The sequence below is a fragment of the Dermatophagoides pteronyssinus genome, unplaced genomic scaffold, assembly GCF_027571235.1.
Source record: "Dermatophagoides pteronyssinus isolate colony J.1.1.1.1 unplaced genomic scaffold, Derpt_VIB-CSIC_2022.12 sq0021, whole genome shotgun sequence".
Lineage (NCBI taxonomy): Eukaryota > Metazoa > Arthropoda > Arachnida > Sarcoptiformes > Pyroglyphidae > Dermatophagoides > Dermatophagoides pteronyssinus.
The window spans coordinates 140,089-153,593 of NW_027461545.1; the positions used below are offsets into that span (position 1 = coordinate 140,089).

Consider the following 13,505-nt stretch of genomic DNA (forward strand, 5'->3'; position numbering starts at 1 on the left):
AATCATGATGATTATTATCACAATGTTAGGTAGTTGATAATCTCCGGGACAAACAAATAATAGTCTGCATTATTTTAGTGTTTTAGTGTCGTGTAGTGTAATTTTCATTAATTTTTCCCAGGTTTATTTCTGATGGTGTCAGTCAGTCAGTCAGCCAGCCAGCCAAAATCTGTCATTTCAGTTCAGTTTCCAACTGAAAAAAAGGGTAGAATAAAAAAGAATAATAATTTCAGGTCGCCCAAAAATCTAAATTGCGAATTCCAAAATGATCCTGGATACCTGTGTGGATGGCAATAAAAACAATGGGAACAAAGAGCTTGTTGGATTGCTTGATTACTTTCTTCTAGTCCTTTTCAATCATTGTTCATTTGGTGATTCAGTTTTTGGTGGTTTAGCTTTTTACTGTGTTTTATTGTGTGAAAAAAAAACGTGAATAGAATTTTTGATACGACATAACATACTTTTATATAGAATTCAATTGGTTTGGTTTCTTCACTTTGTCACAAAAAAAACACTGAAAGCTAAAACCAACTTTGGCAAAGATAAAACAAATGAATGACATGTTGTTGTTGTTGTTGGTCAATCACACATAACGAAAATATTTTAAAAGGGTGGAGATATTTTCCCTGTAGAACAAGCAACTAAATACAAATAATATTAGTTGCTATGTGAAATGTGGAACCTAAAAAAACAGAATTTCCTAGATTCTTGTTTCCATTCCTGAATTTCTGCATTTCTGTGGTCTAGTTTTCATTTATTTTTGTGAAAAACACATATTTGTTTAAGCATGTTTATGTTCGTGTTTTGAATTTGTGAAAAATTTATTTTAAAAAAATTTCTGTCCTTCTTTTTTTCGTTGTTAATAGAAATTATCGTGATCAAAAAATTATTATTTTGTTAAAATCATAAATTAATCATCAATCATCATATTCTAATTAGATTTTATCTTTAGCAACATACACAATATTTGATGATGATGATAATGGAAATTTTTTTAAAAAGGAATTTTCATTGTTCATTTTCTTCAATAAATTTCATTTATTTATCTGTCTAATTTTTTTGTTATTTGAAAAAAAACATGATCTTTTATTAGATCAAAAATGAAAGGAAAAATTCCTTATTAGTCTCATGTCATGTCTGAAAATATCTATGACATTAATGTTTTTTACACGCAAACGGATTCATCAATCTTTTTTTCTTAATATTATTTTTCATCTCATTTCATTTCAAACATAACGATAATCTTATTATTCATAATTTCATTCTCAACAATTCATTGAATGAAAAAAAGCTGATTATAATCGATTGAATGTTAAACAATGTGATTCTTTCATATCAGTCATATCATATCAAATCTAAACACACATCAAGCAATGTATATGAAAATTTCCAACTACCTTTATTCAATGAAATGAACACATACAGAAAAAAGGAATAAAAAGTTCCAGATAACGGAAATTCTTCAATACGCAGAATCAACAAACCGACAAATTATTCGGATAATGGCAAACGTGGATGGAAAAAAAATTGAAGAAGATTTTTTCCATTCAGATTCTCAGTGTGTGTCTGGTGTGTGCTACATATGCACGCACATGCACCAAACCAATCCAAAACCAAACAACAGTTATATTTGATATGATAAAATCACAATCATCATTATAATAATTTTGATATGACGACAAAATCTTTGAATTTAATCTTTTGAATGAATTTTTTGTTTTTTATATCAGTTTTTTTTTGTCAATAAAAAGATGTGTAAATGGAAATGATGATGGTGTTCATTATATCATGATCATCATATCTATCTAGTTGCCAAATTTTTTTGTTCGTTTTTTTCTTTTCTTTCAATTTCAATTTTGATTTTTGTATTAAATGTGTACAAACACAGACATTCAGATTGTCAGACGACAAAACAAAACAGAGAAAAAAATCATCAATTTTTATTAAACAAATTCATAATCCATGTGATCCAACAACCACAACCAATCATTATCAGCAGCAACCATGATAATCAATTACCATTATCATCAATAATCAACATTCAGATCAGGATCAGTGATTTTTATTTATCTTTTTAATCTTCACACAAACATCAGTCCAAATTCGTGTTTCGATGTTATGGTTGATATTTGTTTGACAACTTTGAATAATAAATCTTAATCCAAAAAAACCAATCATGTGGCGTGGCTTTGGTGCCGAAACTGATTCGGAGCCATTACCGGCTCAACGAAGTTATTTTCGTCCACGTATTCAATCAATATCGGGTGTATTGGCAATGACCAAACAACGTTTGTTCACAATGGCACCACGTGATGATCCAGATCAATCATTACCTGCACATACAGCATCAATACATCCAGTAACGGCAATGAATCATCATCATTCGCATCATTCACATCATTTAAATCTGAATGATCCATATCTATTGAATGGTGCACTTGGTTTACTTGGTGCACGTTGTCCATCACCAGCACGTTCAAGTTATGGTGATATTATGTCATTTAGTCGTTCAGTATCTGCACGGCCATCGATTGATTCACAAACAGCACATGCTATTTATGGTAATTATTATTATTCTCCATTTTTTTCCAAACAAACCAATTAAAAACATTTAGATTCTGTGTGTGTGTGTTTTCCCATAAGTTTTTTTAGTTTTTGAATTTTTTTTAAAAATTCAACATTATAATTCCGCATGATGGTTTTTCTCAAAATCTTTTTTCCGAAAAAGAGATTTTTTTTCATTTTTTCATTGAAAATTTTGATTGTCAGTTTGATCCTTTTCAGTTTGATTCAACGATCCAAAAAATTGAAAAAGTGAACAAAAAAAAAATTATTTTTTAAATTCAAGTTTTTTTTCACTTTTCAAGTGCAAAATTTTTAGAATTCTATTCGAGTGTCGATAACATTCCAATTTGATTTAAAGCTTTAAAAAACGACGTTTAAATTTTGTTTTGTTTTGTTTTTTTTTTTGTTCAGGTAACAAAACAGATAACTAAACGTTAATCAAATTTTGCAAATATCCTTTACAAAAACCAGATGCTACCAGATTCTGGTCTGGTGAACAATAATTTTGGAACTAGAATTTCTTTTCTTTTTTTCTTTCGCTTCAAGAATCACTCATATAGCCTTAAGCATGATAACAAACCAGATTGAAAAAAAGAAAAAGAAAAATTCTGCCATCATCATTTTTGTGTAAATGTCTTGAGTTTTTCAAAAGAATAAACAAACCAAAGAAAAATTCTTTCGCATCTTTATCTTATTAATAAAAAAATTTGGTGAAGCTTTTTTTTACATGTAAATGAGTAGGACGAAATGTCGGTCCCTGAAATTCCGCTGAAAAAAATGTCTGCAGAAAAAGTCAATGTGCGCACCGATCTGCGCAACACGAAATGGCCGCGGTCACATTAGATCAGACCATACCCAAAAGAACAAAACTTCAGCCAAAGATTTGGGCGATGGGCGGCGTAGCCGCTCTTCTGCCAGAATCTACGGGCTGAAGCAAGTGTGCGTGCTGCTGGCCGAAGGCCGGCAACACACACTTGTATTTCATAAATAAACTTTATTAGTTTGTTCCATATTCGGTCATCATTTTTATATGATGAAATTTTTGTCGGTCGATCTTCAAAGAAAATTCACTTTTAGTTAGGTTTTTGGTTTTTGATTTACTACAAAGTGAAACAAACAGGAAATTTGTTCGGGGCAAATTTTTGTTCAATGACGCACAATAGTATTATATGATACATAATCCATTTTTTTTTAGTAAATCTTTTTGAACTTAAAAATTTTTTTGACAATTATTTTTCAAAACCAAGATCCATCTGCCATCTAGTGTCGGCCATATATACTATACTTTTTTTTAGTTTTTTTAATTAATTCAAAATTTTTCTTCATTTGATATTTGAATCACAAAAAACAATGATGAAACTTGATTATATAGAAAAGTGGTTTCAATTCTAGATTCTTCAATTGAATTATTATTATTGTCATTTTTTGGCTGCTACTGTCATTACCGAATTGAATACCGCTCCTTTATTTTGTCTTAGTTTTTTTTTCGGATGCTGAAAATATCGTGTAAGAGAAAAGGTAGAATTTTTCTATGGAAAAATAAGAATCATCATCATCATCTCTATATTCTGTCCAATACAAACACACATCTCATCTCTCACTCTTTCTATATACATCTCATCTATATTATCATTTTTTTCACTAGAATTCTCGGTGTGTGTCTAACACACTATAGTTGGCTTGGTATTTGAATGAATGAATGGATGCTCTTTTTTTGGCTCGATGCATTAATTCTGTTGTTGTTTTGGTTTTTATTTCCATCGTTGGTCTTATTCGCTTCAAAGAATAATTTTTGTTGTCGTTATTGCTGGTTAATATCCAACCAACCAAATCAATTTAACCAATTTTTTTTCCAATTTGATTTGACGTTTGTTTGACTGTTTATTCTCATTCGTCTTCTTCTTTTTCTTTGCTGATCTTCATCATCATACTTGTCTTTTATTCATTCATTCAGACCACTGAATCGATCGATTGACGTTTGACTTGTCTTTCTCTCTTTCACTGTCGTCTTATGTTTTTTCTTCTATTTTTATTTCATAAAATATTGATTTTAAATAGCAGCATATCATACTAAGTGTATTCGAAAATGTTTTGGTCGGTAAAATTGTCGCAAGGGCGTCATAATCAAATAGGACAATCGATCAGTAGCGGAGTAGGAGGAGGTTTATCACCACCATCAGCACGAGCTACTGGTCTAGGCGGTGGTGGTGGAATAGGACAAATAGCAGCGATTGCTTCGGCTGCTTTAGCTTCATCACCATCATCACCACCAATTTCATTGCGAACAAATGATTTTATCATTCATAATGCCAACAATATTGATTCAGATCCTGATCTAAACGATGATAATTCTGAACCAATCGATACAATAAGTCAACGTTTTTTAGCACCGTTACAAATCCAGCCGCCAAGAAAACGTTCATTAGTGCAGGCATTATTGAATAGTGCAAATCTTACCACACCTAGCAGTAAAGATAATCCTAATTCAAAAATGTTTATGGATTCTTCGGGTGGTGGTGGTCAATCATCAACCGGTTTAGCAGGTATCCATAATTTTGGTATGATGATAATATTTTTTCCCAATTGATTATTAATCCTCAAAATCAATCAATTTCCTTCTTTTTCTTCACTACTTTTCTTGCTTCAAATATCATGCTTTTTTTCAATCAAATCCATCTATCATCTTGCTTGGGCGTTTTCCTATATGCAAAACAAAAAATCGATTACCATCACCATCATCATCAATATCACCTTAGATCATTCACTTGATATCGACAATTATGGTTTGCCATATTTTTTCGGTATATGATTTTTTTTCATTTGAATAATAATTTCGGGTGTGAATTTGTGATTTTTTTATTCAGTTGATAAAATTTAGCTAATCAATAATCAATGAGAAATAATAAATGAATTTCCATAATAATAAACGAAAAAGAAACTTTCTTTACAAATTTTTCACACGAACAACAACAATGATGATAATAATTATTCTTAATTTTCGATCATTAATTATTGATTTTGTTTGTGAAGTTTTGCTGACAAACTGGTGTGTGTCTATCAACATTGATTTTTTAGAAATTTGATTTGGTTACCATGGTCTCTGTGATTTTCTTTATTCTTTTTGAGAAAAAAATAGCTTTCTTAATTCATTCAGTCAATCAGATTTTCCTAGATAGAAGAAACCATTGTATTTATTTTGCTTTGCCTTTTATTCAAACACACATAGTTGACATGTTTGTTTTATTATTAACATTATGGTTATTTATAATAATGTTTTTTGATTATTTTCAAATTTATTGTCCACCACTATCACCGATAAAATTATTGAATTCATTCAATAATCATAAAGGTGATCCATTAGGTATACACGATCCATCGGAAGCTGAATTAGGTGGTGTTGGTCATGAAATGAATACTGGTCCATTTGTAAAACGATCTCGAAAAATTTTACGTGGTTTGCTACTGATGATTATTGTTTCATTATGTTGGGTTGCTGTTGTACATTTATTTCGTTTAAGTTTTCATCGTGAACGTATCCTTTATACAATTTCAGCTGGTCATTTTAATATTTCAAAATTATTCTCATCATCTTCATCATCATCTAATCGACCAAATTTAAAACAACCAATTGAATTGGAAAATTTACTTCCAAATATCAATAACAAAAAGAATCCAAATCTAAATGAACCAACGACCATGACTAATAATAACAATTCATTTGAATCATTACCATTACCAATGGAATTAATATCAAACAAGGGTTCGAAAATCAAACAAAAATTGCCAGCATCATCAACATCGTTGAATGAATTTCCACGTTCAAAATTTGATGCACCATATTTGGTCACTTGGTATTGTAGCATATGGAATATATTCTATATGCCTATCTATCTAATGATACATGCATATTTTTTGAGTCGTCGATCAAAAGCAACAAGCAATTCAAATGAACAACAACAACAACAATCAGGTTCAAATTCCGGTGGTAGTAGTGCAGTCAGTAATAATCCATTTGGTAGTAATGTTAGTAATAATAATAAATCTGCTGGTTCATCAAGTATTTGTGGTACGACCGATACATCTACATCATCATCTTCAAGTTCAACTTCGATTAAAAAAGTTTTACTGTAAGTTTTTTTTATTGTTAAATTTCTTATCTAATCTTTGATCTCTAATTAAAAGTGAAAGCATTCAAGGAATTGTTGATCGTGGTTTTACATTGATGCAATTTTTTTCAAGATTAGCATTTTTCTGTTCATTATGTATTCTGGCAAATTATATGCTAATATTTTCGCTACGTATTCTTGATGCTACCGTTGTAATGGCATTATTCGCTTCATCAGTATCGTTGGTTTACCTTTTATCTTGGGTTGTTTTACATCAACAATTTGTAGGAATTCGGGTATGTAATATTACTCAATATTAATTTGATTTTTGATTGATTTGATCATTATTATCATTATTAGATTGTCGGTATCATCGTTGTCGATACTGGTGTCGCTTTATTAGTTTATATGGATGGGATACAGAATCAAACATTGGCAACGGTTATGATTGCTTTTGGATCGGCAATTGTTTTTGCTGTTTATAAAGTTTTTATGCGCCGTATGATTGGTTATACAACATTTGCACAGATGGCATTATTTCATTCACTAGTTGGCGCCCTAAATATGTTATTAGCATGGCCATTAATATTAATTCTTTATGCAACCGGTGTTGAAATCATAAAATGGTCTGAAATACCATGGTTATTTATGACTGGTGCATCAGTATGTGTCCTACTGGCTAATCTTATTTCAAGTTTTGGTGTTATTTGTACATATGAATTTTTTATCACTTTAGGAATGTTTTTTGCTATTCCTATTTCGGCTGGTAAGTAATTTCTATTTAGATTTGTTTTGATGACAATTTTTGAATATTTTTTCCATTTTCTATAGTGATAGATATCTATATAAATTCGGTTATATTTCGTGAAATGAAACTTGGTGGCGTTCTATTAATATTGATTGGATTTTTAGTAGTATTATTACCGGATAATTGGAATGGTTATCTAACTGATGCATTTCGTAATCGTTTAAAAAAATGGAAACGACGTGAAGAAAATAAAAAAAATGGACGTGCTCAAGATACGACTACTGGTCAATTATCACGTCTTCGTACATCAAGCGGAAGAGTTAAATGAACATTGATTTTTTATTTTAGCTGAAAAAATGGTGACCACTGACATCAGAGAGTCAATGTGCCCTATGGAATGATGATCAATCGATGATTTTCAGAATTGGAATTGGAATCCATGTGCTGCTGGCTGCAGAAAAAATAATGTTAATGTTGATGTTGTTATGAAATAAAGATAATACTTTTTTTTCAAAGGAAAAAATCATTTGATTTAATTGATTTTATGAAAATGACAATATACAAAAAAAAACGTGTTTGTGCAAAATTATATAATACAAATAAAGAAATTGATGATGATGTTTTAGATAATATCTTTTTTTCCATCATTATCGGTTTTTGTTGCCAATTCTTGTATCAATTCTTGATAGATAACACTATCGATATTTTGGCCAAGCATATAGACTTGATAAATTTGAAAATTAGAAAATATTAGTCAAGTTTTTTTGTCTTCATTTTCGATCAATAAAATGAGAATACATTACCTAGAAACCAATCACCAACAGACATTCTTCTTACGATTGTATGCAGGTGATCCAATGAACCAAGTTTAAATCGTAAACTTAATAAATAAACACGTACAGGCGGACAGGCAATAATAATCATACGAAATAATATTAATGCAGCCGTCATAGCTCCCAATATTAGAAACCAAAACCAAATAAATATATAGATTTTTTCATTAACAATATTCAATGGCAACAAACATAATGCATCGATTGTTTCAATGTTTGCTGATGGACCATATTTATAAAAACGACATTTTGTTACTCGAGGAAATATTCTGATCATTGGATCGATTCTTTCTTCTATAGAATTTTTGTTTTGAATGCAAAAATATAAAAAAAAGAATCAATTAATTAGATTTTTGTAATGTTAATTGAAAAAATTGATTTTGATTTGATAAACAAATTAATAGAAACATTCTTAATTTTAGAAGAATTTGGTTTTTTCGTGTTGGTTTGTTTATCTTTCGAGCGTCGTTCGATCAAATGATTAAAATAAACTTGATTTCTTTTTTTTTTTTTTTTTTGATGAAAAAATTATTTTTAGTTCCAAATCAACTTCATTATTTTTTTAATTTATTTCGATTTCGATTGACGACCACCATCAACTATAGTTTGTTGGTAGTAATAAATTTCATTGATGATGATGAAAATAATCAACAACAACAACACATTACATTGATGTTGTTAATGTTCAACTTTGACCTCACAGTCTTGTTTTTGTTATTATTCACAGTTTATTTAGTTGAAAGAAAAATTCTTTTGGAGAAAGTTTTCAGCGACCACGACGAGGTAAATGATCTTAATGTTTATCTCTGAATAAATGGATTTTGTCAGTTTGATATCATTGTGTGTGTGTGTTTGAAAAACTAAAAATAAATAATATTTGCCTACTCTCTGTTTCTGATGTTTCTGATTGTTGTCGTCGGTGACACATCAACCAACAAATCAAAAGAGAGAAAGTGTGAAAAGCCTACTGAATGATTGATTGAAAAATATAAAAGTTTTTTTTTGTTGATTCGGATTTTTTTCAATTTTGAAAACAAAAAAAAACAATTTCAGCAGATTTTTAGAGTTTTGACTTTAAGGGAGCAATGGAATTTGGATTGAAATGCAGAGAACTAATTTGATTTTGATTTGATTACCTTGATCCATTTGTGAAAATTGTATGACTTCAGTACCGTATGTTAAGAATTCTCCGTCAAAAAATTTATCCAAAGCATATATTTGAAATATAATATTCAATAATGCTAGTAATTCGCAGAAAAAATATCTTCCTGCATACCAATTATGATGACCACGGCTACTATAAAGATAATCAACTAATAATTTTTTCTTTTGTTTCTTTTCATGATCCGAACAAACGCCAACATCCAAATCCATCATTAATGATTGAATTTTGCCATTTTCCCACATTTTCCATAACCAACGTGGAATGTAGAATAATGTTGCCTGGAAAAATAATACAAATCCAACCCATTGATAATAACGATGATAACGGAATTCATTTTGATTTGATTCCCAATCCACACCCGGATATGGTACTTCGATGCCAACTTTTTTATAATAACTTTTTGGTAAAGTATATGTTGTATGTATCCTATGGAATTGAGAAATTTGGAATTTCAAAGTTAAGATTAGATATCGGGATAGAATGGAAAGATGGAAAGATACACTTACCAACAATAAGTATTGATAACTGATTGTGAAACAGAATCACTTCGAACACAATCGATTGGATCACCAACATATTGTTTAGTTGATATTATTATACAAAATGATAACAGAATAATGACTGTTATTGAATAATGTAATTGGAATATTGTATTATCAATACGAATGCGGCTTGTTTTGAGCAGCGTTTTTAATGAGCGAAAAATGTCGAACATTATTTCGGATTTATTTTTTCTAGTAAATTTTTTTGTGAGGAATCAAACAGACACACACACGATACTTGTTGATGAAGCAGAAACAGAAAAAAAAACTAAAAATTCAATTCAAAATGAATCATCAATGAAAAAATCAAGAATCATCAAATAACGATGATGATGATTTATTATCATTTGATGGCAGTGGATCATCATCATGACGATAATTAAATCGTTCTAAAAGAATCGTTTTTTATCATCATCATCATGAAATTTATCATCATTCATTCCCTTTCAGGAAAATATAAAATAATATAAAATTGTTGCATCAAGAATTTTTTGCAGTTTCCAAACAGTGAAAAAAAAATAGTAAATTTAATGCCATTTAAAATGCATGGTTGAATGAAAATGCTGAAGAATTTCTTGAAATGAAAGAAAATTTGTTTGTTTTTTGTATTTTTTAAATGTCGGACGATGATGTTTATGTCAAAAAAAAATGTTGACTTGACGAATCAAACGACGATTATGTTTCAAATATCGTTGATCATTATTATTATGACTTTTATTCATTCATTGGTGAATTTTTTTTTCGAAAATGACAACAACGAATGAAAAAAGAAAAGGATGCTCGTTGTTTTCATTTCGACCGGCATTGTTCAAATATATGTGTGACACGAAATGGTAGAATAACAAAAACGATCGATTGTTGATTGTTATTTAAAAAGATGATATTATCATTTTGCAAAAGAATTGTTTCTTGTTTTTCTTTGTTTGATTTTTCTCTGCTACTTAGATGCTATTCTTTATTCAATCAATCAATCAAAACGAAAAAAATAGAACTGTCACCGAAAAAACAAAAATGTCAATTAAATGCATGAATTGAATGAATCCACAAATCAGGATGAATATGATGATGATGATCATTGATTGAAAAAACAAGATTATGTTTGGAATATCCACTGACGTTTTGAGCACATTGCATACATTGAACATTGATTGAACACATTCATAACCGGAATATATTGAAAATATTTAGAAAAAAGAAACACTGAAAATGAACTGAAATGATGATAATTTTATATTGACATGATGATCACGTCATTGAATCAGTTGGTTGATTATTTTCATTTGATTCACTTTACTTTTTTTAAAAAGAACATTTTGTATTCAAAATGTTATATAAACTCTGTTAGGATAATCTCAACAATCGAATCGAATCAGAAAATGAATGAAAGAATTTATTTTATATTCACAGTATTTAGTTTTGTTTGCCAAAAAAAGAAGAAGAAGAAGAAATATTTACGTAAAAATATCAATTCACGTTTTTATGTCTAAAAATTGAATCATCAAATATGTCATGAATTTTATTTTATTTCAAATTTTTGAGAAAATAAAAGATAAACAAAACAAAAAACGAAATTCATATGAAATGAATCACGAAAATTTCTTTCTTCTTTCGATGATCCATTCAATGATTATAATGATGAGTTAATTAGAAATCAATTAGAAAACGAAAATTTTTTTATAATGATGTTTGATTACATCATCATCAAATTGATTGTCTTCGATTTCGATTCTTAAACGAAATGAACATTGATTATTTGATGATGATATTCAACCAAGAAGTTAACTTCTTTGGTTTGATATGCAAATAAACTACCAACTTATCATTCTGATTATTCTATGTGATGATGATGGTGGTGGCATATTGTTTATCTTAGCGGAGAATTGAAGAAAATTCAATAGAGAGAAAGAAACTATTAACATGTTTAGAGAATAGAAACAATGTTGAAGAAAAAAGTTAAACAGATGATGATCAAAAACTGAATTCAAGAATTTAAGAATCGATACTTTTTGTTCGCAAAAAACCAAAAACAAAAACAGAAAACATTTCCAGAAATCAAATCGAATTGTTGAATGATATGTGTGTTGTAAGTTGATGATGATGAAAGATTGATTTAATTGATCAAAAAAACAAAATTTGTTTTCAAATTCTGTTAAGATTAGAATTTTATTTCGCTTTTCAATTGAAAGAAATCCGGAATCAAAAAAAGAATCGACAGATCATTGTTGTTGAAATGATTGTTTTGTTTGCCATCCAAGAATCTTGTAGATTTTTTTTTCAAAATTTTTCAAAAATTCATTTCAAACATTTCTACCACTACCATTATAACTACGTTTGATGATGAAAAATCTTAGAGAAAAATGAGAATCCCGAAAAAAATCATTAACATCAATTCTAGAATTGGCCACAATTCATTCATATTCCTACTGTATGTATGTAATGTGTGATTGTCGACTGTTGAATGAATGAATGAAAAAACAAAAAACAAAAAATCGTTTAAGTGAATTGAACAAAAGGGGGAACAAACCAGGCGCGTGCAACGCAATGCAACAAACAAGGATTATTATACGGATGATGCGGATGGATGCAGAAAGATATGCATGCAGATTTTTTTCTACTTCTTTTTGCTTAATTTTCTCCGAAATGATAATAATAATAATGAAAAAAATAGTAAAAGAATATTCTTCTTCTTCTTTCACCGAAAAAGTTTAACAAAAACGACAACGACAAAAACAATCGCAACCGAAAAGTAATAATGAGACAAAACATTAAGGAAGTAAATTGATGTTAATAAACATGATGCTTAAGTTTTTTTCGAAACCACATTTTTTTGCATTATGTATGATATGTGTAAAGAATTGAAGATTAATCGTAAAGAGAGAGGCAAAATAAGAAAAAACCTTTAAGTGAATTTAATCATCAGCAGATTTTTTGTTTTTCATTATGTAAAAATACTGTGAAAAAACTTTCATCTTCATCATCATTGTGGTGGTGACGACGACCTACAGACCGATCAACCAACTTACAAAACATTATTGCTTATTCTTTCAAGTAAATTCTGTATGAAATGTGAATGTCTCGTGTTTATGTGTGTGTGTGCTGTCGGTGAATGAATTGAATGAATGAGAATTGCATTTATTCTTTTTATGATGATGGTAAAATGTAAGGCAAATTCAATTTGTTTCTTTCGGTTGGTTTTTATGGTTCAAAGCTTTTATCTTGAACACGAACAATTTCGGAAAGATCACGAGTATTATTCTTTTGAAAAAAAACTGTTGCTTTTTTACTCTATCTTTTCTTTCTGTTGGAATGAAAAATTCAACCAAAAAATCCAAATGTTGCTGTTATGAAAAATGAATGCCAGGATTTTATTTTCTTTTCAATAGGCGAAGCCTGGTCTTTTTGTTTCTCATCGAAAAAAGAATGTTTGAAGAAATGAAGAAAAACTTCCAGAAACGTTAAGAAAACAAAAAAAATGGGTCAAATTTTTTTCCGGAAAAATTTCCCCATAAAAAAACTTAATTGATTGATACATCATCATTTACATAA

At 29.3% G+C, this 13,505-nt stretch overlaps 2 protein-coding genes across 6 annotated transcripts; one reads left to right on the forward strand and one right to left on the reverse strand.

Moving 5' to 3' along the window:
- Positions 1–1,303: 1,303 nt before the first annotated feature.
- Positions 1,304–8,037, forward strand: LOC113796997 (uncharacterized). Of its 5 annotated transcripts, none has more exons than XM_075822946.1 (6): positions 4,276–5,123; positions 5,322–5,366; positions 5,915–6,692; positions 6,748–6,967; positions 7,032–7,437; positions 7,503–8,037. In XM_075822946.1, the coding sequence occupies exons 1-6, from the start codon at positions 4,652–4,654 to the stop codon at positions 7,745–7,747; spliced, it is 2,166 nt and encodes a 721-aa protein (XP_075679061.1). In that variant the 5' UTR covers positions 4,276–4,651; the 3' UTR covers positions 7,748–8,037. The 5 variants fall into 5 exon arrangements, with proteins under 5 accessions (XP_075679065.1, XP_075679061.1, XP_075679062.1 ...); XM_075822947.1 differs by having other exon boundaries at positions 4,276–5,108; XM_075822950.1 differs by lacking the exons at positions 4,276–5,123; positions 5,322–5,366 and adding an exon at positions 1,304–2,561.
- Positions 7,954–10,248, reverse strand: LOC113797000 (innexin shaking-B-like). The gene is made up of 4 exons (XM_027347303.2): positions 9,924–10,248; positions 9,389–9,843; positions 8,223–8,546; positions 7,954–8,142 (listed from the first exon to the last, which is right to left on the reverse strand). The coding sequence occupies exons 1-4, from the start codon at positions 10,130–10,132 to the stop codon at positions 8,042–8,044; spliced, it is 1,089 nt and encodes a 362-aa protein (XP_027203104.1). The 5' UTR covers positions 10,133–10,248; the 3' UTR covers positions 7,954–8,041.
- Positions 10,249–13,505: the final 3,257 nt, after the last annotated feature.

What these genes read in the sequence shown, in the direction of transcription:
- LOC113797000 (XM_027347303.2), bottom strand. Translation starts at nt 10,132, where the DNA reads ATGTTCGACATTTTTCGCTCATTAAAAACGCTGCTCAAAACAAGCCGC. An exon ending in GTTATCAATACTTATTGTTG is followed by an intron (nt 9,844 to 9,923) that starts GTAAGTGTATCT and finishes TCAATTCCATAG; the next exon opens with GATACATACAACATATACTT. An exon ending in TGTTGGTGATTGGTTTCTAG is followed by an intron (nt 8,143 to 8,222) that starts GTAATGTATTCT and finishes AAATTTATCAAG; the next exon opens with TCTATATGCTTGGCCAAAAT.
- LOC113796997 (XM_075822946.1), top strand. Translation starts at nt 4,652, where the DNA reads ATGTTTTGGTCGGTAAAATTGTCGCAAGGGCGTCATAATCAAATAGGA. An exon ending in AGCAGGTATCCATAATTTTG is followed by an intron (nt 5,124 to 5,321) that starts GTATGATGATAA and finishes ATATCACCTTAG; the next exon opens with ATCATTCACTTGATATCGAC. An exon ending in TGCTATTCCTATTTCGGCTG is followed by an intron (nt 7,438 to 7,502) that starts GTAAGTAATTTC and finishes CATTTTCTATAG; the next exon opens with TGATAGATATCTATATAAAT.